Source organism: Pseudonaja textilis, chromosome 8 (genome assembly GCF_049901715.1).
Source record: "Pseudonaja textilis isolate UNSWEBS1 chromosome 8, rPseTex1.2, whole genome shotgun sequence".
Taxonomy (NCBI): Eukaryota; Metazoa; Chordata; class Lepidosauria; order Squamata; family Elapidae; genus Pseudonaja; species Pseudonaja textilis.
This window is the reverse complement of record NC_141997.1, coordinates 1123894-1151353: the sequence shown is the minus strand read 5'-3', so window position 1 is coordinate 1151353 and position 27460 is coordinate 1123894. Positions and strand designations below refer to the sequence as shown.

Sequence of the window (27460 nt, the reverse complement as noted above, 5' to 3'; positions counted from 1 at the left end):
TAATTACTGCACAGCTTTGAAGAAGCCTCTGTTCCTGATTCATCTTGTGGCCCGTTATCTCGGCTTGAAGACAGTTTCTGGGAAAGCTGTCAACGATGATTACAGAGACAAGTTAATTCTGTGGTTTCTGGTATTATTTGTTCATGTTTATTTCTTTGGGACATTTGGACTCTCACTTGTGGCTACAAGTGAGACAGAACATTTTTGTATATATTTTATAACTTGATTCATAATATAGTGGAATATTGTAAAATAGCTTTTGAATTGATATTTATACTAAATAATGAGGTTGAATAAAAGAGATATTAGAGCTTTAATTATTATCCAATATAAGAAAAAACAAATAGAGCTTCTGACCGCCTGAAAAAATATTTTCATTAAGGTAAACTTCTCATTGGTTGTTTAGAAAATCTACCACAATCAAATAATCTATCATGGCATTAATTTTTAATGGGACTTTAAGTACTAAATATTAAGTACTAAACATTTTGGAAGAGACAAACCAATATGAATAGAACTGTATTGTGACAAAATTAGGAATCATAAGCTGTAACTCAAATGCTCAGATAACAATGACAAGTTTTGGAAATAATTTAGTAAATAATACATTGATTAAAATATATTTAAAAGAAGAAACATTTTTTTTCAAGACTAATCTTATGGAAATATATGGTAGCAAAACAACAATAACAAAGCAACTAGATACCATACCCAGATGTCTTAAATCTTCCATTGTTATTATCCAATAATTTAAAAAAAATGAATTTTTGAGGGAAAAACAGGATTTTCATTCCATTTTATAAGTATGATAGTAAACATTATGTCCTACCTATTATTAATGGTGGTCCATGCATCATTAATATTATTGGTCATTATTTGTACTTTTCTGGTGTTATCAGTTGAGTAATCCCGAAGAAGTTTAAGGGCCAGATCATTTGCTACATCTACATTTATATGCCATTGCCGTAGCTCTTTTGCAAATTGCTGGAAAGAGATAAAAAGATAGCACTTTTTAAGAAAGGCCTCAGTAAGTTACACAGACTGAAAATATACACAAAACAATTTAAACAGTCATAATAGAAACATATACCTTGATTTATAACCACAATTAGGACCAATATTTCTATTGCTAAGCCAGGTACAGTATTTGTTAAATGAATAATTTTACAGCCTTTTAGAGCAGTTGTTCAGTAAATCACTATGATCCATTAAAAAATCATATGGTCATTAAGCTAATGTAGCTTCCCCCATTCACTCTGCTTGTTGGAAGCTGGTTGGAAAGGTCACAAATAGTGATTATGTGAGTCAAGAACACTGCAATCTTTAAAAATACATACCAGTTCCTAAGCTCCCAAATTTTCATCACATGTCTGCAGGGATGCTACAATTGTAAGTTACTTTTGTTTGGGCTGTTGTAACTTGGAAAAGTCACTAAAGGTGAGGATTATTTTTAATCTTTTTCAGATATAAACATAAACACTTCGGCTTGTTAGTTTAGTGCTTATATACTTTACAAATTTCTTAGGTAAGTCACCTTTCTCATTGTTAAAACAAGGGTCTCCAAACTTGGCAACTTGAGGACTTCAACTTCCAGAATTCCTTGCCAATCATATTGTCTGGGGAATTCTGGAAGTTGAAGTTCACAAGTCTTAAAGTTTGGAGATCCCTGAGTTAAAAGTTCAGAAGTTTGAGTTATTTGGGGTGGATTCTACAAAATATTTGAAGCACTCTCAAATAAGGTCAGTATGACAGGATTTGCAAAAGCCCATCTCTTTGAGAGTGCTGACTTTCTTTTTTCTGATTCTTCAACAATTTTTCTGTAATGTCAAAACTTTTTCTTCTTCTTTAGTGCTACAGGTATGCAAACTTGTGCATAGATTACTTTTCCATAACTCCATCAAACTTCTAGATTCTGAAATTCACTCACACAAAATAATTCCAGGGTCTTTTAAGGGGAAAAGATGGCTTGGCAGGTTTACAGTTTCCCCTAATAACATTCAGATGATGATAATGATTTACAGAACTTTCTCTGACTGTGGCCAAATGTTATTATATTGTATGAAAAAATAGGAAAAAGAGGTGAATTATAGATGGTTGATTCCAGAAGGATTAATGTTCATATGGCAAGAACAGAGACACAGAATCGACTCAATTGAGAAAGCAGAAATATTCTACAATGAATTTTTTGGAAGAAGAGAAATAGAGACAGAAAAAGAGACTATCCCAACTGAACCCCAAGAAGACCAAATGGGAATGGGAAAAGAAGGTGCGGTAGGTGGACAAATGGAGACCAAAGAACAACGTGAAGTAAGATCTACGAGAACTGTTAGACCTAAATACAAAACATAACCATGGAGGAAAAAAATTTGATTTCTATGAATATAAATGGATTGAACTCAGCTATTAAAAGAAGAAAAATCTTTCATAAATTAGAGAAGTTAAAATTTGATATAATTTGCCTACAAGAAGTACATATTAAAAAACAACATCAACGATTACTGGTACGACCAAAACTGGGGAAAATTTTTACCTCCTTGACTAACTGTAAGAAAAGAGGAGTGGTCCTGTACATTAAAGAAACTATTGCAGCAAAATTGATTTATACTGATGAAGACGGAAGAGTATTAATGGTTGAAATAGCGGAAAACAATATAAAAACACTGCTGGTTGCAATTTATGCTCCGAACGATAAGCAAGAAGAATTTTATTAAAAGTTACATATGAAGTCAATTGGACTGGACTATATCAATATAGTTATGATGGGAGATTTCAATGGAATTGTGGATAATAAACTGGACTATACAGCGACAGCATCAAAACAAAATAGAAAGACTCTCCCTAAATCCTTTTTCAAAATGATAGATGAGTTAAATTTAAAAGATATATGGAGAGAAAGAAATGGTAAAACCCAACAATATACTTTTTATTCAAATAGACATTTATCATGGTCCAGAATAGATATGATTTGGACTTCATCAGAATTAATATCTAATATTCAAGAAATAAATATAACCCAATGACAATTAAATGGAAAGGACAAAAAAGAAGATCTAGATGGACATTAAACAATACTATTTTAAAGGAAAAAGATTTTACACAATGGATGGGCAAAGAATTGGCTTTCTTTTTCAGTGAAAATAAAAAAGAAGATACTTCAATGCAGAATGTTTGGGATACAATGAAGGCATATGCGAGAGGATTAATAATGGACTATTCAAAGAAAAAGAATATTAGGAAGAGGCAAATTATTAAAGCTTTAGAAAATGATTATAAAAGATTGGAAAAAGAACTGCAGAACATGCCACAGAAAAAAGATATTAAATTCAAAATGGATATAATTAAACATAAGATGGGCCAGGCAGAGAAAGAAGAACTGGCACAAAAAATTAGAAGTGTTAAACAGAACTATTTTGAAGATGCAAACAAACCAGGTAGATGGCTAGCATACAAATTGAGAAAGGAGAAAGAATCTAGGAAAATATTACAGTTAATAGATGATCAAGGCCAAATGTGTTATGGTAATAAGGAGAAAAAGATAATTATTCGAGATTTTTATGGACAATTATATAAAAAGGAGGATTTTGATGAGGAAAGAATTAAACTTTATCTACAAAATGCTAACCTACCTAAGATATCTGAAGAGGCTGAAAAAATGTTAGAAAGTACTATAACAATGATGGAATTAACTGAAGCATTCAATAGGCAGAATAACGGAAAAGCACCAGGCCCAGATGGGCTCCCGGCAGAATTTTATAAAACATTACAAGAATCGTTGAGCACTCCACTATTAGAAGTCATGAATGAAGTCATGTTAAATAAGAAAATACCTAAAACATGGTCAGAAGCTTATATTACACTTATTCCAAAAGAAGGGGCTGATCCATCACAAATTAAGAACTATAGACCTATTTCTTTACTGAATGCAGACTATAAAATTTTTGCTTCAATCTTGGCAGAAAGGCTCAAAAGATACTTAAATAACTTTATTCATCCTGATCAGAATGGATTCCTGCCATAGAGACAAATTAGGGATAATATGAGGGTAATTCTGGATACTTTGGAATATTACAAGGCGCATCCTGAAAAACAAATGGCTTTGATATTTTTAGATGCCCAAAAGGCATTTGATAATGTGAACTGGAGATTCATGCTTTTGTTATTGGAACAGATGGGCTTTGCTCGAAAATTTATTCAAGCAATAGAAGCCATATATGATAAGCAAACGGCAAAAGTAATGATAGAGGGAGAATTTACAGACTCTATTAATATAAGAAAAGGCACAAGACAAGGATGCCCATTATCACCTTTGTTATTTGTATTGACTTTGGAAGTGCTGAATAGAAATATTAGAGAGGATCCAAATATAAAAGGAATGAAAATTAAGAAGGAGGAATTTAAACTGCAAGCCTTTGCGGATGATTTGGTTTTTATTCTGGAAGATCCTCTAGAAACAGTTTTAAAACTATTGGAAAAGATAGAGATGCATGGTGAGATGGCGGGTCTGAAAATAAACAAAGATAAAACAAAGATCTTGACAAAGAATATGTTACCAAAACAAAGAGATGAACTGGCAGACTTACTGAAAATTCAAGTTACGAATAAGGTTAAATATTTGGGGATACATTTGACGTCAAGATGTACTACATTGAAAGATAATAACTATATTAAACTTAAACAACAGATAGCATCTGATTTGAAGAAATGGGAAAACTTACAATTGTCATTGATAGGTAGAATTTCAACAATCAAGATGAATATTTTACCCAGAATTTTATATTTGTTTCAAACCATATCAATTAGACTTGGTAAAGATTATTTTGAAGAATTAAATAAAATTGTGTTGAAGTTTATATGGCAAGGTAAGAAAGCCAGAATAAAATTAAAACTTCTACAAGATGCTAGAATTAGAGGAGGATTTGGCCTTCCGAACTGGGAGTTGTACTACCAAGCTGCAAATTTAATGTGGGTTAAAGAATGGATAACATTAAGAAAGACCAGATTGTTGACATTAGAAGGACATGATTTATTACTGGGCTGTAGTATAAGGGAACTAAATCGCAGGGCTATTTTAGAAGGCATTATATACGGGAGTCTTTATGGTTAAACTGGGAGAAAATTAAGAGACAATGTTATTTGAAAATCCCAGTCTGGTTATCAACTATTGAAGCCTTTTCTTATCCTATAATATATGAGAAGGAACAAACAGTTAGATATGGGGAAATATTGGATGAAAAGAGTGAACTTAAAACAATGCAAAAACTAGAAGAACAAGGCATAAGGATGAATTGGTTTTCATATGCGCAAATACATTCAAGGTATCTTATAGATTCTAAAATGGAGGGATTTTATGATAAATTGACTGATTTAGATAGGATCTTGACAGGTACTGATGAAAAAGTGATTAAAAAATTATAAAGTTATCTGTTGGAAATTATATTAGAGGAGGAACAAGTTAAAGAAACGATGATTGTTTGGGGGAAGAATTTTGGATATAGGATTGATTTGGAGAAATGGGAAAAATTGTGGTCTCAAAATTATAAAATGACAATGTCAACAGCATATAAAGAAAACTTGTATAAGATGTTTTACAGGTGGCATTTTCCCCCATCAAGAATTGCAAGAATGTTCAAGAACAAATCTGAAAAGTGCTGGAAATGTCATCAGATACCTGGCTCATACTACCATATGTGGTGGACTTGTGAGGATGCTAGAAAATATTGGACTAAAATTCACATATGGTTGGAAAAAATGATAAAGACACATATAGACTTGAAACCAGAGATTTTTTTATTGGGAATCTTACCTGATACATATAATAAAAATTTGAAGTATTTGATTGTAAATGTATTAACAGCGGCTAGGATTGTATTTGCTAAAAACTGGAAGAGTGAGAAAATTCCATCAGAGGAAGAAATTATTAAGAAAATATTGGATTGTGCTGAAATGAGTAAATTGACATTTGAAATTAGAGAACAAGAAGATAAACAATTTTATGAAGTTTGGGATTTTTTTTATCAATGGTTAGATAATAAAACATAATAATAGAATATTTAGATTTAGGATATAATTTTTTTTGATGTTATTTTTATAAAACTTTATTAAGATAGATTTGGTATGATCTTATGATTTATTGCAAAATAAATTAAGTAAATTAGAGTTATCTCGTTAAAGTATGAGTTAATAAAATTATAGATAAACGATTTCTTAGTGATGATTATGTAATATAATTATATTAGCGTTTAGGAAATGGATGCACAAAAAAAAGTGGTAAACCAACCGATACACTGTTTGTAAATTTATGAAGAAGGATGATGTTTTTATGTTTTATGTTGTATGTCTTATGTTGTTTTGTTTGTTGTTAAAATAAAAAACTTTTTTTTAAAAAAAGAAAAATTAGGCAGACTCTAACTGTCCACTGATAATCCACCAATAATATAATACATTATTTCATCTGGTTTTTATTTTTTTATTATTAATGTTGTTTTAATGTTTTTATTTGTAATGATGCTCTATGACCATAATCAAAATGATTGATACACACACACACACACACATATATGTTTTCTTAAGTTTTTGCGGGTACTTACATGTATGGCATTCAGCCTTGTTCGGGTATTTTCCCACGTCATTGTAGTAGTGCTTTTAAAGTTGTAGCAACGTTTTGGCAGAATCTCATCTGCCATCATCAGGCCTGATGATGATCAAGCCTGATGATGGCAGATGAGATTCTGCCAAAACGCTGCTACAACTATGTGTTTTCTGAGGTTCTCGCGGGTATTTGCCTCTGTCTTCGGTTTTTGCTTTTAAAAGCAAAAACCGAAGACAGAGGCCTGATGATGATGAATGAGACTTCATCGAAACGTTGCCTAGATACTTTGAATCTTACGCGGGAGAAAACCCGAACAACCAAAGATCCATATATACATATATATATATATATATATATATATATATATATATATATATATATATATATATATGACTAGAAAATGCACACTAAGCAAATGAATAATGTACCACCAATGGCAGTGATCAAGCAATTTATTTTTATCTGGAGAACTGTTAATGAACCAGTTTCTAAATTACACATTAAAAATATACATAACAGGGTTTTATTAATTTTGTTTTTTTAAAAATTAAAGACATCTGAAACTTGACCATAGTACTGGCTGAGTAATGAAAATAATGGAGGTCGAATAGGGGACATACTAATTTCCTATTATGACAGTTTGCAGAATTTAAGAAATAATTTGTATATTTCATTCTGCAAATTTCTTTGCTATATAAAGAATTTACCTGTGTGAATCTTGTTTGTATTGATAACAAATACATGCCCATACATGCCAGTGAATTAAATTGAGCATCAAATACATAAATGAGTATTATATTATTTGATAGGTTTTATAGATTTGAAGAAGTTTAAATTATTAAATTCAATAATATGGCCTAATGCACTCCTGTTATTATGTCCATAAGGGTTTTATGTGCTGATTCACACTCATACATATTACTGGAATTTTTGTCATTCATAGTACTCAGTTCTGAATGATAGAAGTTATTATATTGTTCTTGTGGTCAAACCACCCATTTGATTTTTTTAAAAAATACTGAAGAAGAGAATAAATAAATATTGAATAACAGAATTGGAAGGGACCTTGGAGGTCTCCACCACCAGCAGGAAACTCTGTACCATTCCAGACAAATGGCTTTCCAATTTGTTCTTAAAAATCCCCAGTGTTGGATCATCCACAACTTCTGGAGACAAATTGTTCCATTAATTAATTGTTCTAAATGTAAGGAAATTTCTCCTTAGTTCTAGGTTGCTTCTCTCCTTGATTAGTTTCTATCCATTAGTTTCTATCAAAGAAGCAGCAAGGATATTTGGACAACCAGTGGTGGACCTATTTGCCTCCCCTCTCAATGCTCAGCTCCCGAGATTTTTCTCAAGATACCCATCCCACGGAGTGGAGAATTACAACGCGCTCCGCTGCCTATGGCCAAGGGGGCTCTTGTATGCATTCCCCCCACTAGCACTGGTGCCCAGGGTGATCCAGAAACTGTTACAGGAAAAAGCAGAATTACTCCTAGTGGTACCTCACTGGCCCAGGCGGCTGTGTTTTGCAGACCTTCACTGCCTCTCGGGAGCTCCTCCTTGGAGGATTCCACTACACAAGATCTCACTATCTCAGGGGCCCCTCCTACACCCGGACCATCAACGGTTTCATTTGACCGTCTGGAGGTTGAACGGAGCAGATTGAAGAGTGAGATGCTCTCCAACAAAGTCATTAGCACTATTTTAGCTGCCAGGCAACCCTCAACCATCTGCATTTACAATGCGACATGGTCCATTTTCTGTAGATGGTGTAGTAAATCTCAAATAGACCCTACTTCACCTTCTGTAGCTCAGGTTTTAGAATTTCTGCAGGAAGGACTTGATAAGGGGCTATCCCCTAATACCCTAAAGAGGCAGGTAGCAGCGCTGACATCAGTTATTCCCTGCCAAGGTTTCAGCTCCCTCTCTCATCACCCTCGCATACGCTCCTTCCTTAGAGGGGCTACCAATCTAAGTCCCCCAGCAGTACACCGTTACCCCACCTGGGACCTTAACAAGGTCCTTCTTTTTCTCACCAGAGCACCGTTCGAGCCATTGAGGGAGTCAAGTCTCCAAATTTTGACATATAAGGTAGTTTTCCTGGTAGCCATCACCTCCGCTCATCGCATATCAGAAATCGCAGCCTTGTCTGTCAGACAAGACCTCTGTATTTTTCATGCCGACCGGGTGGTTCTCCGTCCTGATCCCTCATTTATGCCCAAGGTCAACTCGGCTTTCCGTAGAGTACAGGAGCTCATCCTTCCAAACTTCTGTCCCAGGCCTTCACAGGAGAGGGAAAGGCAATGGCACAAGTTTGATGTTAGGCGCGCTCTGCGAATCCACATCAAGCGCACACAGTCCTTCAGAAAATCGGAAGCTTTATTTGTTTCCTTTCAGCCCAAGACACAGGGTCACAAGGTATCTTCATCCACCATAGGCCGTTGGATAAGAGCAACAATAGCTAGATCATATCAGGCTCAAGCCCTGCAGGTGCCTAGAGGCATAACTGCTCACTCAACTAGGAGTGCGGCGACCTTGGCGGCTTGAGCCACTCAGACACCAATAACAGAAATCTGCCGGGTGGCGACTTGGGCCTCCCCATCACCCTTTATTAGACGCTACAGAATTGATGTGTCTGCCTCCGTGAAGGCCTCATTTGGCAGATGGGTTCTGCAAAGGGTTCTTAGGGACCCTGAGGAGATTCCGAACCAGACGGAGTCCCTCCTGTAGGACAGGCCAAGCTTTGGTATGTCCCACTACTGGATGCTCTGAGCAGCTCATAGGAGAAGGGGCGTTGGTACTTACCTGATACGCCTGTTCTCTTTGAGCTGTGAAGAGCATCCAGCCCCACCCTTTTTTTCCATCTGGTGGGCTCTTGTTTCAGCCAATGAACCTTTCTAGGTAGTAAGGATGAGAGCACTTATTCCTCTCGTCTTCGCAAAACTGGGGAACGCTACGGTGGAGTCACATGAAGGAGGAGGAGCGTTCCTCAATTCAAGCTCAGCCTAACAATGCAGAGACTGAAGCACCTCCCACTACTGGATGCTCTTCGCAGCTCAAAGAGAACGGGCATATCAAGTAAGTACCAATGCCCCTTCTAATTCTTGGGGTGGCCTTGAAAAAAACCAAAGTATTTTGCCTGGTCACACATTGCTCACCACTTCACTGTTCCAGCACAAACTTAATTCCCAGATAGTTTCCCATCTTCAGGGCAGCCATTAAAGACTGTCCCTAAAGCCTGTCTGCAAGGGGAGTGTACCTAGCTAGGGAGGGGAGATGGGGCTCCCCTTGACCCAGCTGGTAGTCTCCACCTCTTTCAGCACCCCTCCAGGGTGGATCCAGTCCCAATTGGGACACTCCAACAGGTAAAGCACAAATCGAAGCTGCACACGATCGTGGTCTCTGATCCGTCTTCAACGGAAGTGCCACTGGAAGTCTGCTGGCTTGGGAATTTTGAGACTTGAAGTCCACAAGTCTTAAAGTTGCCAAGATTGGAACCTGTATTCTAGATCATTGGTGTTCTTGTCCTATAGATCTGTCAATTTTGCATTGCTAGAATTTTGTTTTCCAATGCACCCTTGGTTTCATTTTTTTCTTATTAATTTTACCTAATATGGCTGTGTCGGATCTTTTTCTATATTATTGTAAGAACATATGCCTCTTTTCTTTAATAACTTAGCCATATCACAATGAAACATTTTATGAATTAGTATACTATACTTGTTACTTGAATGTACATCCATTTGTTCTCTATCTCATTAAAATAGATTTACAAATAGTTACAAACTGGATACTGTGAAGATATAATACAAACTAGTTAAAACTTCTTTATTGGAATGCATATATCTGACCTTACTAAGCATTTTACTGAATGTTCTCTGCTTGCCTTTGGATGTATTTTATGTCTTTTCGTTAATAGCCATTGTTGCTTAATCAAAAAAATGTACATATACATTGCAATGTAAACCAAATAAGCTTGAATGATAATATAGTACAAAACACATTTTGGGGAAGTATGTTGTCATAGGCAGAGGAAATATGGAAGCTATTTTTATTTTATTTTAAATTTTCAGTAATATTTAAACACTTGAGACATTTTTGTTTTAAATTTATACTATTTTTATTTTCTCATTTATCACTAGTACCTTGAGCTCTGCATTTTGTTTCTTTAGTCCTTCCACTGTATAAGAAATATCCTTCCATGTTCCAACCTTCATTTTGGCACATTCTAGTATTTGCTCAGCTTCTTGCTTTGCTTCCAACCATTGTGTTGAATCTTTCAACATTTCATGTAACTGTTGCCTTCGGTTCTGAATGTGACCTTGCACTTCATCCCACTGGTTTTGTATTTTTTCAACTGTGGGAAATAAAGGCAAAAATAAAATATGTCTCTTTATTTGCAAATACTTATTTTAGTGAATTAAAATAGAAGTTAAAAGGCCTGTTCTTGATTATGTTCAAAATTAAATTATTTCAAATTAAAATCTCAATCTAGAATTTTAAATTGTATTTGTTAAATTAATTTTTCATAATGACATTATTATATAATAATGACAAAACTTTAGGTAAGTAAGAATTACATTACAGGAGTATGATTTGAATATGGTGTAACACTCACTGTGATTATTTGAAATCAGTTTATTATTTAAGCATATTTCAATTAAACAAGCTATGAACTTCAATTGGTTCAGAAAAATGAAGAGTTTGAAAAATAATTCATCTTACTATTCTAGCTGTTCCACTAATTAAAAATTGTGTTTGATAAGTTCATTATTCAAAATTTAAAAGTCTTTTTAAAACTGGAATTTTTAAATTATTAACCCAGAAGTGTACATAAAACAAGTATTTGTCACATATTTTATACATATTAATGGTTCTATTTTATTATGGAAACAAACAATAGCCTTTGAAATAAAGAAAATAAGTAGAGAAAATAATCCCTTTTGATAAAGCCTGGAACATAATTTTATGATTAATTATGAACTATTTGGCACAATATAAAATATGATTCTTCATGCCAGGGGTGTCAAACTCATGTCACGGCATCATCACGTGATGTATTAGGACTTTTTCCCAGTTTGCTAAACCAGGCGTGGGCGTGGCCAACATGTGAGGCATCCGGCACATGGGCCGGGAGTTTGACAGCCCTGCTTTATGAAAGTATAGCACAGTTATAGTTGCCTTAATTGTTTTCTAAGGAGCAAAGAAAAATGTTTTTGGTTGTGGATTTGTAAAATGAGCATAAAATAGTTGAAAAATGTAGAATCTGTTATAAGCATAAATAAGGGAACAGATAATAAATGTATGAAAACAGTTTTATGAATTTAATCATTAGAAAGTTGAGTAACATGAATAAGGCAGTATCATTCTTAAAGACAAAAAGCAAATGCAACCATGTAAAGGAAAGACCAGGCCAATAATATTGATATATTTAAGAAAAAAATATGTAAGAGTTTCCCATCATTTCTTTGAAACACAATGTCCTTCACAGAAAAGAAGAAAACTTGACTTTGGGAATTAAACAAAACATAAATGCATATGAGAGAGATTGAGCAAATTGATAATATGAGACAGCAATATTACTAATGTACGACAAGAGCTGTGTGCTGAAATGTGTGTAGCTCAGTTCCAATCACTCTCAAATGAAGTCAAAGACACATAAAATGGTTACATGATACAAAATGTAAGTTGTATGCAGAAGCTGTCTGTTTGAAGCTCTGACATCTACAGTTAAACTCTGGTAAGCACTGGAAATAAACCCTCTGAGGCTCTAAGAACAAAATCTAATCACAAGAAACAGTATAAATATGTATATTTATATACATATTGGCAGTATAAATGCCATGAAATTTGTAAAAGAAAAGCATATTAATAACAAAAAAATCAGATAACAAAGAGTATATAGAATGAGAGAATCTATTTGTCAGGGTTCCAGTTAACACACCAAATGGAATCAGAACTCCAAGCCAGGCATATTCCTCAAAATATAGATTGATTAGGGATGTCATATTGGCACATCTGGGGAAAACTCGACTGAAGGACTTGAGGTTTTCCCCACCCAAAACCTCAAAGTACTTTCCCCCAGGTCACACATCCATCATATGGTCAAATCAGGTTGCAGCTCCAATCCTGACTGGCTTTGGTCCATGCCTTTCCAACACCTGGTAGGGCGTCCTTGTCTCCCACAGGAAAGGATGTTATTTTGGCTACACATCCCCAGCTAGTGCTACCTCCCTCTTCATGTTCCCACAGCTCCAACCGGTCTTGCTGTGGCAGCCCTGAAGATGCTTCCAAAACAGTTTCAGGACTGACAGGCTGCCCTCCCTCAGTTGAGAAGGATCTCCCTCAAAGGGAGGTTAACCTGGGTCACCATCAACCTCCTCTTCCCCTCTCCCAAGGTGGCCCTTTGGTTTATGAGGGTATCTCTCATGGAACTGCTTAATAAATCTGTCACCTTTTACATCCCAACTCTGGACCCAGGTGGCTTCAGATAGTGGGTAAGTGGACAAGGCATTGCAAGTGACCCCTATGCAAGTGCAAGTCTTAAAAAAATTTTCACCTTGGGTCTCCCCTTGTACTACAATGGATTTTGGGGCTGCCCAGTCTACTGAGAGCTTGTGGCTGGCTTTATCAGACTGCTATGAAACACTGGATGCACTTTTCCTAACAGGTGTGGGAGTCTAAGCTGAACAGTTCCCTGGTTTATCACTTTCACTATTGGGAATGGCCCTATGTACTTCAGACCCAGCTTTTTACTTAGTTACTTTAGTTTTAGATACTTTGTTGACAAGTAAGCTTTGCCTTCGACCTGGGAAGGAAGATGGGGGGAGCGATGTTTGTTGGTTTTCTTTTTATAGTTTTTTGCCACTTCATCTAGGGCTCACTTTGTATCTGCCCAGCCCTGATTTAGTGATCTCATCCATTCAGAAATGGTAGCAAATCCACCCATTTAGACTGTTGCTAGTCCATGTAGCACATAAGGTACTGTTCTACCATGGCTTGTTCCACTGCTCCATTTGTGCTTGGGTGAAAAGCCAAGCTGAGCCCCTGGGTGGACCCTATCACCTGTAGGAATTCTCTTCAGAATTTAGTGGTGAAATGGACCCCCTTATTTGAAACAATTCTGCGGGATACCCCATGCAGTCAATATATCTGCTTAATGAACATCTTTGCTAGCTTTTTGGCTGAGGATAACCCAGAGCAGGCTGTGAAGTGGGCTTGCTTTGAAAATTAAATTCCTGCCACTCTCTGGGAGCTCAGCTCCCAAAATCGTGTTTCTGCCATTCTCTGGGAACTCAGCTATGAAATCCATGGCAATCTCCTCCTAGGGTCGGCTTGGGTCTGCCACTTGTTGGAGGAGGCCTGAAGGTTTCCCAGGTCTCTTCAAGTGGCACAGCTTTTTACATAGTCATCCAGATCTGCTTTCATCTTCAGCCACCAGAACTACCTCCTAGTTAAGTGCAGGGTCTTCAAGTAGCCAAAGTGTCCAGCAAGCTTGGAATTGTGACTGTGCTGCAGGACTTGAAGCCTCAAGCTGGTGGGGATGAACAACTTAGCTCCCTTCCAGGCTAGTCCATCTTTGAGGGTCTAGGCATCCTTGTTGTCATTGAACCACGGGTCTGTTGGGAGCACTGTCTTCAAAGGTCCTGCCATTGGGTCCCCTCCAGGGCTGTCTCAATGCCAGGCTTGGCCTTTAGTGGTGGCTTGAGCTGCTGGTTGAAAGGGAGAGATTATGGCCTGGATCACAACTTTGCGATGGCTGTTGAACTGTGGTTTTCTGGACAAGGCATTGGCAAGCAGGTTCTTCACCTCTGGGATGTATTTTAATTTGAAGTTGAACCATTTGAAGTACTGTTCCCAATGGACTTGTTTGGGAGTTTTCGGGTTTTTTTTAGGGTTTCCAAATTCTTGTGGTCAGTCCAAACTTCAAACACTATCCGGCTCCCCTCTAGAAAGTGTCTTCAGGTGGGGAGGGCCCATCGGACAGCATAGGCTTCCTTATCCCACACAGTCCACCTCCTTTCAGTGTTAGTGAGCTTTTGGAAGTAGGTGCAGGGTTGTAGGCCCTGGGCTTTGGTTTGCAGTAGCACTACTGATACAGCCATGTCACTGGCATCAGCCTGGACAACGAAGGGCCATTCAGGATCAGGGTGGCTGAGGATGGGCTCCTCAATGAACAGTTTCTTCAGTTTCTCAAATGCTGGTTGGCAATCCAAGGACCAACCTAGCAGCTGGCTGTGTCACGGCTTAGGGGCTTCCGTTGTCTTCAATAGGTCTGTCAGTGCCACTTCAGGAAAGATGGGAATGAACTGCCTGTAAAAGCTGGCAAACCAGAGGAAGCTTTGAACCTGTTTACAGGTGCATGGAGGTTGCCAGTCTAGCACCACTTTTACTTTTTCTGGGTCCATTTTAATTTCTTTGTTTGACACTCAGTAGCCCAGGTAGTCTAGGGAGGTATTGTGGAACACGCATTTTTATAGCTTCATGTATAGTTTAGGCTGCTAGGAGTTTCTTCAAGATCTGGTGCACTAATTTAATGTGCTCTTGTAATGTCTTCCTGAATATGAGAATGTTGTCCAGACAGAGTAGGATGCCCTTGTAGAGGTGCTTATTAATCAATTGCATGAATACTGTGGGGGATCCCTGAAGTCCGAACGGCATCACTTTACACCGGAAGCTGCCTAGCAGGCAGTTACAGGCTGTCTTCCATTCATCCCCCTCTTTGATTTGCATTTGGTAATAAGCCTCTCTTAGGTCTAGCTTCACCTTTGCCAGGTGGCTCAACATGTCCTTCATCAAGAGCAGGGGGTAGGTGTTTTCCATGCACACTGCAATAATTCCTCTAAAATCCACGCAGAGCCTCATCTTTTTTCTCTTTAAAGAGCACTGGGGCGTCTACACCAGGGGTGGGATGCTACCAGTTCTGCCTGGCTCTATAGAACTGGTAGCTCTGAAGAGCAGCAGATGCCAAACTGGTTCTGTGTTTGCTGCTGTTTGGCCCACCCACACAACGGGGCTCTTACCTGTCCTTTATTTCCTGCTTTTTCAACCTTGGCTGCTTTCCCGCTGTTGAAAAAGCAGGAAAAAAGAGGCTTTTCAAATGCTGCGCATCCATGCACAGTGCTTTTCAGCTGTCCGGGTGGCGCATCTTAAGGTTTTGTCTACACATATGCAGCAAAACGTAATCACCGAACTGCTAATAACACTGGTTGAATCCCACCCCTGGGCTACACTAGATTTGGCCAGCTGAATGAACCCCCTTGCAAGGTTAATTTTGATGTATTTCCTCAGTTCATCCATTTCCCTGGGAGTAATCGGTGGATCAGTGTGTGTGTGGGGGGGGTAGGGTATTACTTTCTTGTTCCCTGAATGCTTCAGCGAGGTCCCGGTATTCTTTAGGGACTTGGGGGAAACCTGGCAGCAAATCCATGATGGCAGTGACTTTCTCCCAGGTGCCGGAGTCAGGTAACAGCCTCGACTGTTGGGTCTTGTCATTGAGGCGGGGTGGCAACAGTCCCACTCTGATTTTTAGTTTCCAATAGCCATCGTATCGGCCCATGAGATGACTGGTCTCCACTTGTCCAGCCAGCCAAGACTCTGTCATTTTTGGCACCACCACAAAGCAGATGAGCTCCCAGTGATGGCCCATTTCAAGTCTTACTGGATCAGTGATCAGGGTGGCTGGGAAACCATCTATCAATGTCCCATCAACTTGTTCAAAGAGGATGGGGCATGCTAGGGGTGTCGTATCTATCCTTGCATTTCCTGCACAGGATTGCAAGGCTGGAGGCTCCAAAGCCATAGAGGGGCTATTTTTGTATGTGCATCTGTGCAGGGCTCCACTTTGAAAGGACGATCATCAGGAAAACCCTCCCCCACCTGCAGATCACTTTCTGAAAGGACTATTGGCAGGAAAATCCCCCTACCCACACATCTCTTTCTGAAAGGATGATCAGCAGGAAAATCCCCCTACCTGCAGATTGTATTCTGAAAGATCTTTATTCACCCTGCCTGCTTCTGATTTTTCTCCCTTGCCCCATCTCAAGCAAAATCAAGCTGTGATGGGGGAAGGATTTTCCTGTGAGAACTGTGTTAAAAGTTAACATTTCAGAGTTCTGGGTCTGCAGTGCTTTGGGGCAGACAGGAATCCGCAACTGTGTGCAATTTCTGCCTGTGCTTGCTGCCTGAGTGCCCTGAGCCACTCGGCTTCAGGGCTAGCCACCTCCGTAGAAGGTGGCGAAGACAGGGGGGATCTGGCAGGGTCGAAAGATATTGCACCTCTCTTCCCTAGCCGGCTAAACCCCCTTTTCCAAAGGGAGCTGAGCGGCGGTCAGAAATGGCCACTACATAGAAGCGCTCAGCCGGAAAAAGAAAGTGCAGGAGGAGCTGTGAAGAACTGAAAGTGTTTTTTGCTGACCAGGATAAAACAACAGCAAAAGTACCCTGGAACTTAAAAATTGCCAAAGATACATCATTTCCAGAGATTTACAAGTGGTGAATGGAAGTTTAAAAGGGAAAGTTTTTCTTTCTTTTCACTCTCCTTCCTAACGTGACGGCAAATAGAACTGCAAGAGAAATCGGAAAACCCGCATTGGAGGTAATTAAATGCTAAAGGGATAAGGATTTCTGAACATTTAAAAAAATAATCTTTTTTGCTGTAAGTGGGAAGGGAGAGGAAAAAAATTGGAGCAGAATTTGAAAGTAAGGAGTAGATTGCCTAGAATTTTAAAGAGCTATTAAATATTAACAAGACTTCTAAAAGATACATTTTAACTGGAACTTTGTGACTAAACAGTAACCCCAGAAAGAGAAAGGGAAGAAAGAAGAAAGTACTAAAAGAAACAGCTTATTTGGATTGTTTGGTGATTTTGGAACTTTTGGGAACTATCTTTGATTAAAAGCACTTGGGTGGTTGTTTTGGAAAAACTTTTTCTCTCTACAATGGCATCACTTGTGGATGAATTGAAAATTGAATACCAAAAATACAAAAAAGAACAAGGGAAAGATTCTCTTGGCACTCTTTTTCAATTTTTAGAAATGGCGGTTTGCACTTATGAAAAACTGACTGCACAACAGGATGACTGGGATAAAGAAGAAGCCATCTTTGATGAACAAGTGACTCTATTTGAGGAAGGAAAGGAGAAAGAGGAAAAGAAAAAGGGGACTTTAAAATTTGAAAAAACAACCAAAAAAGGGAAAAATAAGGTGAAAAGTGGATACAATGTTAGAAAACAACAGAAAGGGGGAAAGCAGAAGAAGAAAAGGGAGGTGGAGAGACAAAGGGGTAAAAAGGGCAAGGAGAAGAATAAGCAAGAGAGAAAGGAAGGGATGAGAAGCCTCAATGGTGGGGAGCAAGATGTAAAGAAACAAAATCCATTTAGAGACAATGGGTAAACTTAATTGAAAAAGGGATTCTGGAAAGGTACATAAGATTGTATTCTTATATTTGTATTCAGAAATAATATTAGAAAATCGGAAATAACATGTAATCAAAAATGGGATAAAATATTTAGTGTAATTTAGTGAAATTTTTGTGAAGAAAAAGAAGGCAATGAAATAAATGAGAGAATTGAAGTAGGAGAAATGGGAACATTTTAATGATATAATGATTTAAAATATGTGATCTGGGGGGGAAAAAACTATGGAAAGTATAAGTGTTCCCATAAAAGTATGATATTTAAATGAAAAATAACGTGTAAAAAGTTTAAGAAATAAAGAATATTAATATTAATGATTAGATTTGTATTGGCATTGATAGTTGTTTTAATTACATCATATACCTATAATTTTTTTTATATATAAAATACATTGTGTAATTTTAGAATGCACTAAACAGAATCCCAATGCAAGTTATGTATTACATTAAGTATTATAAATTTAGGGGAAAGAGTTAAAGGCGTCATACTCCAATCAGTGTACAGGAGAAGTTTTGTTTAAAGAGAAAAGATAAATGGATAGCTGGAAACAGAACAGACAAAGAATAATAAGTATTATGATTTTAACTGAGATGAGATAAATAAAATAAAACTAAGAAAGTTAAAAAAGGTGAGAAGCTATATAGAAAATTGAAAATGGTAATAAGATATGGAATGGTATATAAAATGAATATGAATTTGAATTTGTGTCTGTACGAAGAGTTGTAACCCGGGATCAATCAGCTTTCAGAAAAGATGTTTTATGTTTTTATATTTTATGTTTTGTTTGTGTATTGTCTTTGAAAATCAATAAAACTGTTTGTTTTTTTAAAGTTAACATTTCAGAAATGTTACCTGCAGATATCTCTTTCAGAAAATGAGAAGCTTCCATGGGTAAAATTAAGTTTGAGCATCTTGCTCCAGTGAGAGGGGTACAGGCCAGGGGCTCAGTACCCAGGGAAGATCAGGTTTTGGGGTACAAAGGAGGAAGGGGAAATCTCCTCCTCCATCCTCCATCCCACTGCAATGCCACCATGGAACATGACCACTGGCAAAGGGGCCCTGGCAGGCCGGCAGCAGGGGAAGTGCTTCAGAGGTTGTAGATCTGGTCCAAGTTGCCCCATGCCATGCAAGAGCAGCCCAGGTGCTGAAAGCAGCACAGCCAGCAGGGTGAAGAGCCCCTGTGAAGCAGGAGCAGCTGCAGCAGGCCCAGCAGCTGGACAGAGGCAAGGCCACATGGCTTTCTGCCTCACTATAACAGCAGCCTGACCAAGATCTAAGCTCCAGTGTCCCTGCAGCAGGCAGAATGGGTAAAGGCCAGGGCATGTCAAGAGCTTGGTTTGCTGGCATTTCAGACAAGTAGACTATGGGATGGAGGGCAGGGCTGGCGGTAGCAGCACTCCCACTCCCATAAACCCCTGCGCTCACTGCCTTCTGTAAGTAAAAAAAATAAGACTCCCCCCCAAATAGCCCCAGTGCTTATTTTTGAACGCAAAAGAAAATAAGACTGGGTCTGATTTTTGGGGAAACATGGAATGATTCTATTGAAACATAGTGTCAAGGTTCTGACTAACAAACCCAAGCAAATCAGAACTCTGAGACTGAGATCTCTCTCAAAGAAATTATTTATTGGTCACATCAAGTGATGTCCAAGTAGGTTAATTGGCAGGCTCCCATAGGCACTCCTCTCCATCTTCATCCAACACTTGTGGAGATGACCTTGGTTCCCACGAGAAAGCTGATTGTTGTGTCTAGCAACACATTCCAGCCTCCCTCCCCACATGGTATGTGGCAAGTGAGAAACAACAAAATAGCCTTGGCCAGGTTTGGTTTGAAGTTGACAGTCAGATCTCCCCTACTGAGTGAGAAGTACTTGGAAAACATCAAGTACAGACAAATTAACTTCCTGCTAGCCACCTCTCCCATCCCAGGTGGTTCTTTTGGCTTTTGGGGATTTTTATTATGGAATTTCTTGACTAGCTTATCTGCTCTTATGTCCTTACTATTCATTCAGGTGGCTTTTGATAGGGGGTAACCCTTCCACTGCAATAAATTGTAGCTTTCCCTTATATAGTCTAGAGTCTAGGATCCTTTGTACTTCGTAATGGGTCTCCCCTTCCACTACGATAAGGCCTGGAGCTACTTGAGCTACTGGCCTCAGCTCTGGTCCTATTACTGGCTTCAATAAGCTGTTATGAAAGACTGGATGTACTTTCCCCAATAGATATGGGAGTTTCAGCACTACTGTGACTGGGTTGATGATCCTTATATTGGGAAAAGGCCTGATAAATTTAGGTCCCAATTTTTTAAAAGGCAGATTTAAATTTCAAGTACTTGGTGAAGAGGTAGATTTTCTCTCCTATGTAAAACAGTCTCTGGGGGGATCACTTTTTCTCTGCTTGTTCTTTTTGTGATTTGGTGGCTTTTGTTAATGCTCATTTTATATTTCCCCAAGCATTCTGCAATGTATCTAACCATTCTGTCAAACTCATTGATGAAGTGGGCTCCTGGGGGTATTCAGGCATGGGAATGAACTCTACCTCTGTGGCTACCTTGAACAGAGTAAGCTCTGTGCTGCTGTGCATGGCATTATTGTATGCCATCTCAGCAAAAGGCAGTAGGTCTGCCCCATTAGTTTGCTGGTAGTAGAGACAGCACCTCAATCGTAGAGCAATGGTACTGCTCTATCATTGCATTCATTTGTTCTACTATCTTATTGGTAATCAGGTGAAAAGCTGAACCTCTTGGAAGACCCAATCAGCTTAATAAATTCCCTGCAGAACTTGGCTGTAAATTAAATCCCTTGATCTGATATAATTCTTTTTGGGATTCCACGCAGTCAGTAAATATGTTTCAGGAACAGCTTTGCCAACTTATGGGATGAGGGGAGCCTCAGAGAGGCTATAAAATGAGCCTGCTTTAAGGAAAGATCAATCAACAGTGTTTCTTCCACTTTCTGAAAGTTCCACTATAAAATCCATTGCCATTTCCCTCCCAGGATGAGATGGCTCAGCTACTTGTTGTAACAGTCCAGGAGGTTTTCCCAGGCCTTTTTTTCATTGTGGCACATACCACATGGCTTTTCGCATAACTCTCAATATCCTTTTTCATTCCTAGCCACCAAAACTGTCTCCTCACCAGGTGCCATGTTTTTAAGAATCCAAAGCGGCTGGCTTGCTTGGCATCATAACTTTTCTGCAGAACCTGGACCTGGAGGATACTAGGGATATATAATTTAGGGCCTTTCCATGCCAGCCTGTCCCTGGAGGTCAGGAGATGGTTGTCATCCCTTAACCAGAGGTCAGCTGCCAACTTTGTTCTGAGCTTCTGGGTTAACTCACCATCAGGCTTGGTCGACCATTTTCGAACTCGCTGCCTAATGGTGACTTGTGCTGCCTTTTGAGGGAAGGGAATGATGGTGTTGACCAACTTCTTTGTGATTGCTTTTGTATTGTGGCATTCGGAATAAGGCATCAGCCAGGAAGTCATCCCCCGCCCCTGGGATATGCCTTCGGGTGAAATCAAACTGGTTAAAGTATTGTGGCCACAAAACTTGTTTGGGTGAGAGCTTCTGAGGGGTCCTAAGTGCCTCCAGTTTTTTGTGATCAGTCCGTACTTCAAACAGCACTTTGTTCCCCTCTGCCAGATTAATAATGCCCAATGACAGCAAAACCCTCCTTCTCCCACAATGCACAACATTTTTCAGGGTCAGTTGTCAACTCTGAAGTGAACCTGGCTGAAGCCATCTTGTCCTGCCTCACAGCTGCCATGAAGCCTGACAAAGAAGGGGAGCGGGAAGTGGATAGCCCAGCTTACAGTCAAAACCAAAAGTTTTCCTGTGGGAACCAAAGTCATCATAATAGGTGGTTGGTGAAAGAGGAGAGGAGCCTGCCAGCCATATTCATTGGACAATGTGACTGATGACACTGGGGATGGGGGAAGTATTAATTTTTTAATTAGGTGAAAAATGTGGGAACTTTCAGAATTGGTTTTCACTAGCTATGCTGATATGATATATCCAATAAAAATATTCTTAGAGGAATCTACTGCCTCGGAGTTCTGCTTTCAATGGGTGCATTACACGGAATGCTGACATTAAGCCAAATCTGATAACTTTCCACTCAACCAGAGCAACTCTGCCTGAGCCCTGGCTAGTCACCTGATCTCTTAGGGGAATAGTGAAGACTCAGGGAAGACTGTAGAGATGGAGAGGCGGGGGAAGAAGCTGCAAGTGCCAGTGCAACCCCCCACAGAGAGCCTACAGACCCACACCAAGGTCCTGCAGACTGCAGCAACACTGACAGAGGCTGCCCTTCTATCACTGATCCGGCCCAAGATCTGAGCAGAGGTAACAACCACTGGGGATCTGTACCAAGCCAAGGAGGATCTCCTATGCGAGGGCTCCATCCAGAGGCTTGAAACGGAGTTCCTACTGATATCTACATGGCAGTCTGCTGCTCTTGCCCTGCAGTGGAGGGAGAGAAGGCCTCCTGAATTGGACAAATCCAGAGAATAGAGATATGTGACAGCTCACCCAGGGCTAGTGGTGGAGACCCTGCAGGAGAGGTTTGACTGGATTAGCATCGAGGGGATGGGGCAGGTGTGGAGGTTCAAGCAACCCAACAGAGTGCGTGCTCACAGAACTAGTTGTTAAACCAGTTGCAGCCCACCACTGGATGGACCCAGAGAAAGTCAAAGCTGTCCTGGACTGGCAACCTCTTCAAACTCTCAAGCAACTTCAAAGCTTTCTGGGGTTCTCTAATTTCTACAGACAGTTCCTTCCCCCCTTTACAGGGATCACTCTCCCAATCAGGAACTATAAAAATAAGAGAGGGGAGTGAAGGCATGGCCAGGCCAACTCCTTAAATGGACCCTAGAATGCCATTTGAGATACTCAAAAGACTATTTTCCAAAGAGCTAATCCTTAAGCATCTAGACCCGAACCAAGCATTTGTGATCCAAGCAGATGCCAGTGATGAAGCAGTGGCTGCAGTCCTCCTCCCAAAATATCTGAGGGGAACCTCCAACCATGTGCATACACCTCTAGAAAAGTAACAGAGACTGAAAGGAGGTGTGATGACCCATAATATCTCAAAAATAACACAAAAACTAAAACATGAATCAAGGTCTTGTAATGCCTTCAACAGCTTCTCTGTTTTATTAGTCACAGTTTAAATTCAAAAAGTAGATAATGAAGCAGAAGGAAACCAAAAACAAACCACATTGATGAGAGTTCCAAGGCAAACCAAGATAATTAATCACACAATCCAGGAAGATAACCAGGGAGAGTCCATGGGAAGAACGCCAATAAAGGTAAACCTTATCCAAGGAAAGCACTAATTTGACTTCAGAGTCTGTGAACATGCAGTTCCAAACTCTGATACAGAGCTCACAGCTGCAACCCATGAGGATCATGGCCCTCTCCTCCCTGTGTGCCCTAGGATGGATAGGGGATGGGCCTGGATCCTCCTCTGATTGCTCAGCCAGCCTCTGCCCTTCCCCAGCCTCCTCCACCACCTCTGGAGCTACGCTTCCACTCCCTTTTGGCTGTTCTTCCTCTTCCTCAGATTCAGTCTCCACCAGGTGCATGACAGGAGGTGGGCAATGTGGGAAAAAGAAGCATACACAGTCCGTTGGGCTCTGCTAACCTGGCACTGCTTCCTTAGTGCCATTTGAAGTATGGACAGACTATAAAAGTCTGGATGCACTTAGGACCTTGTGAAAAGCTCTCACCAAAGCAGGTTCAATGGGCACCTCTTCAATTTCATTTTAAAATACATTCCGGGGGGCGGGGATCTTTTGGCAGATGCTTTGTCATGAATGCCACAATACAACAGCAAGCATGAGGAGATGGTCCATGCTATGATGTCTCCCCCTTCAGCAAGCCAGCCAAGCCATAACTAGGCAACAAGCACAGAGGCAAAAACCTGATGAGCGAGGGGTTTGACTCAGCTGTTGAAAACTGAGCTACCCACTGATCCATGGTACCAAGACAACAAGGAGCTATTTACCCCCAGAGATGGACTAGCCTGGAAGGGCTCTAAACTGTATGTCCCCAACAACCTCCAAGTACTGCAAAGGAACCATGACAGCAAGAGGCAGGCCTCTTTGACTTCCTTAAAATCCTTCACTTGGCCAGAAGACAGTTATGGAGGCTAAACATGAAAGGAGATATTGGGGATCATGTCAACAGCTGCGCTACTTGTACCACAATAAAAAAATAACCAGGGAAGCCCCCAGGACTGCTTCAACAAGTAGCTGATCCCTATCTCCAATGTACAAGAAATAAACATTGAAATGAACTTCCGGTTTGAGCTTCTTTGGCGACAGACCGAAACCTAGTTTCTGCAAGGCTTTGATCTGTGCTTGCCACTGGAGCGCCCCGAGCTGGCTGGTTTTGGGGCTAAGCTACCCCATAGATGTGGTGAAGAAGGGGGAGACTGCTTGCAGGGTTGAGGAGAGCCGCATTTCTCCTCCCCAGCTGGCCATTACTCCTTTTCCCGAAGGCGGTTGTAGCGGTGGTCAGAAATGGCCACCACAAAGAAAAACTTGACCGGAAAAGAATGTGCAGGAGGAAGATAAGAAGAGAAAGTTTTGGTTGACCGGGTCAAACAGCAAAAGCAACAAATAAAATTCCAAAACCCTGGAATTGAAACTATTAAAAAAAACAGTAACATTGTTCCCTAAGAAGATTTTTAAGCTGCGAAGGAGAGAGAAAAGGGAAAATATTTGGTTTTTTTCCCCTCCTTTTCCTATACTGACAGCTAAGAGACTTAAGCAAGAAATTGGAAAAAAATCCACTTTGACATTAATAGGCATTTAATGCTGAAAATAAAAAGTCAAAGGGATAATAAAGATTTCTGGATAATCAAAAGCTTTTGAAAACAGGAAAGGAGAGAAAAAGAATAAAAGGGCAGGATCTGGAAGGGAGGAGACTGCCTGGAATTAAAAAGAATTTACAGCAAAATCTCAACAAGACTTCCAAAAGATACATTTTAACTGAAATATCGCAACAAAAACCCCAGGAAGAGAAAGTGGAAAAAGAAATAACTTGGGACTATTTGGATTACTTGATGATTTCTGGATTTTTGGTTTTGTATTTGAATGACTAAAATCAATCGGGTGGTTGTTTAAAACTGTTTAAAATGGCTCCACTTTTAGAAGAACTGAAAATGGAACTTAAAAAGTACAAAGAAGATGCACAAGAAGGGAGAGGTTCCTTTGGCTTCGAATTTCAATTCTTAGAAATGGAGATTTGGAATTATGAGAAACAGCAAGAAATGCCTGCAGAACAAGAAGATTGCGACAAAGAAGAAGCCATCTTTAATGAACAAGTAATCTTAGATTGGGAGAAAAAAGGAAAGGGGGGAAAGAGAATGAAAAATTTAAGATTGGGAAAAACAACTCCCCCTCAAAAAATAGAGCAAAAAAGAAGTATAAAATCAGAAAGCAACAGAAGAGGGAAATGCAGAAGAGAGAATTAGAAGTAGAGAGACAAGGGGGTAAAAGGGGGAGGGAGAAGATGAGAGGGAAGAAAGAAAGGAAAAGAAGTCATAAAGGACAGAAACAAAATATAGAGAAACAGGGCCTATTTAGAGATAATGGGTGAAAAATTAATGGAAAAAGGGATTCTGCAAAGGTTCATAAGATAGCATGGTTATATTAGAAACAGAAATAATTTTAGAAAATATGAAACAATGTATGATTAAAATGTCTGATAAAATAGCTATCGTAATTCAGTGGAATGCTTGTCAATAAATAAATGTAACAAAATGAATATTTAATGATTTACAAAACATATGTGAAGAGAAATAAGGGAAAAATTAATTATGGCGATTATATGTGTCTCTAAGGAAGTATGATATTTAATTGAAAAGAAGTGTTAAAGATGTTAAGATTTTAATGATTATTAATGATAGAACTGAATAGGAATGGAATGAGGGTTTATAATTATATATATTTATAATCTTTTTTTAAAAAGAATATAGTGTGTATTATAAGAATGTACCAAGCAGAATTCGATTGGAAGTTATTTATTATGTATTATATTGAAGGTCATAACCTTAAGGTATATATTGAAGTTTAAATAAGAGTTGAATGGATGTAATTAAAAGATATAAAGGTGTCATACTCCAGTTAGTAACTACAGGAGAAAATTTGTTTAATGAGAAAAGATAATATGAATTGAAACAGAACAGACAGAAGTATAAATATAATGATTTGAATTGAGATGAGATAATCAAAATAAAATTGAGAAAATTAAAAGAGGGGAAAAAACTATATAGAAAATGTAGAATAGTATAAGATATAGAATAGAACACAAAAAGGGGCATGAAATTGAGTTTTGTGTCTGTATAAAGAAGTTCCAGGGACCCAGGGCCATGCTATTTTCAAAAAAGATGTTTTACTTGCATTTTGTATGTGTGAAAACCCAAATAAAACTTTATTAAAAAAAAGAAATAAACATTGAAACATGTACTTGGGCAGATCACAATCCAATATGGGTCAAGTGGAAGGGATAAAAGAAAAGATCAAGATGGACTTTGAATAATTCAATTTTGAAGGAAAGAGAATTCTTAAAAAATATGGAAAAAGAAATGGCCTTCTTCTTTAAAGAAAATAAAAAGAGACTTCACTACAAAATATATGGGATACTGTGAAGGCTTATATTAGAGGACTGATTATAACTTACACAAGAAGAAGGAATTAAAAAAAGACAAGCACAACAAATATTAGAAGATGACTATATATATTATAAAATAATATATATTTGAAAATACCAGTCTGGTTGTCAACAACGGAGGCATTTGTTTTAAAAATGGAACACAGCCTGCGGGCCTTGAGTTCGACACCTCTGATATAGAACATAGGCCACATCTTAAAGACTCCAATGTGACTTCTGGTTTGCCAGGCTTCGGTGACGGCAGGGATTCGCGATTCTCTGCGATCCCTGCCGTGCTAGCCGTCTTGGTGCCTCCAATCCCGACGGATCTGGAGGATAAGGCTGCCCTGTTGGGGCAGCTGAAGATAGGGGGGACCTGGACAGGGGTTGAGGGGTATCGCAGACCTCCTCCCCAGCTGGCAATAACCCCCTTTTCTCAAGGCGGTGGAGCGGCGGTCTCAATGGTCGCCACGAAGAAGCCGGCAACTGGCTTAAGAACGTGCAGGAGGAAGAAGGAGGAAGTTTCAAAATGAAAGTTTTTCTTGGCTGAACCGGGACTTTAAGGACATATTTAATACCTGGAAAACTATCATTTTTTTGGATGCTACAATGTTCCCAATGGAGGTTTTCTAAAGCGGTGAAGGAGTGTTGAAAGGGAAAGTTACTCTCCCTCCCTTATGGAACTAACAAATGGACATGGAAAATCTGCTTTCTAACAGAAGGTTTTTACCTTCTGATTTTCCATGTCCATCTAAAGCCCTTTGTTATAAGTGGGAAGGGAGAGGCTTGGAA

At 39.0% G+C, this 27460-nt stretch overlaps 1 protein-coding gene across 7 annotated transcripts in view; it reads right to left on the bottom strand.

Moving 5' to 3' along the window:
* The window catches only part of DMD (dystrophin), a 1342375-nt gene that overhangs the window by 482892 nt on the left and 832023 nt on the right, over positions 1–27460 (bottom strand). For all 7 annotated transcript variants that reach the window (XM_087938163.1, XM_087938162.1, XM_087938165.1 and 4 more), the window contains exons 52-53: positions 10738–10949; positions 830–984 (exon numbers count right to left, since the gene is read on the bottom strand). In XM_087938163.1, the coding sequence (XP_087794289.1) occupies positions 830–984; positions 10738–10949 (367 nt within the window). The remainder of the gene's footprint in view (positions 1–829; positions 985–10737; positions 10950–27460) is intronic.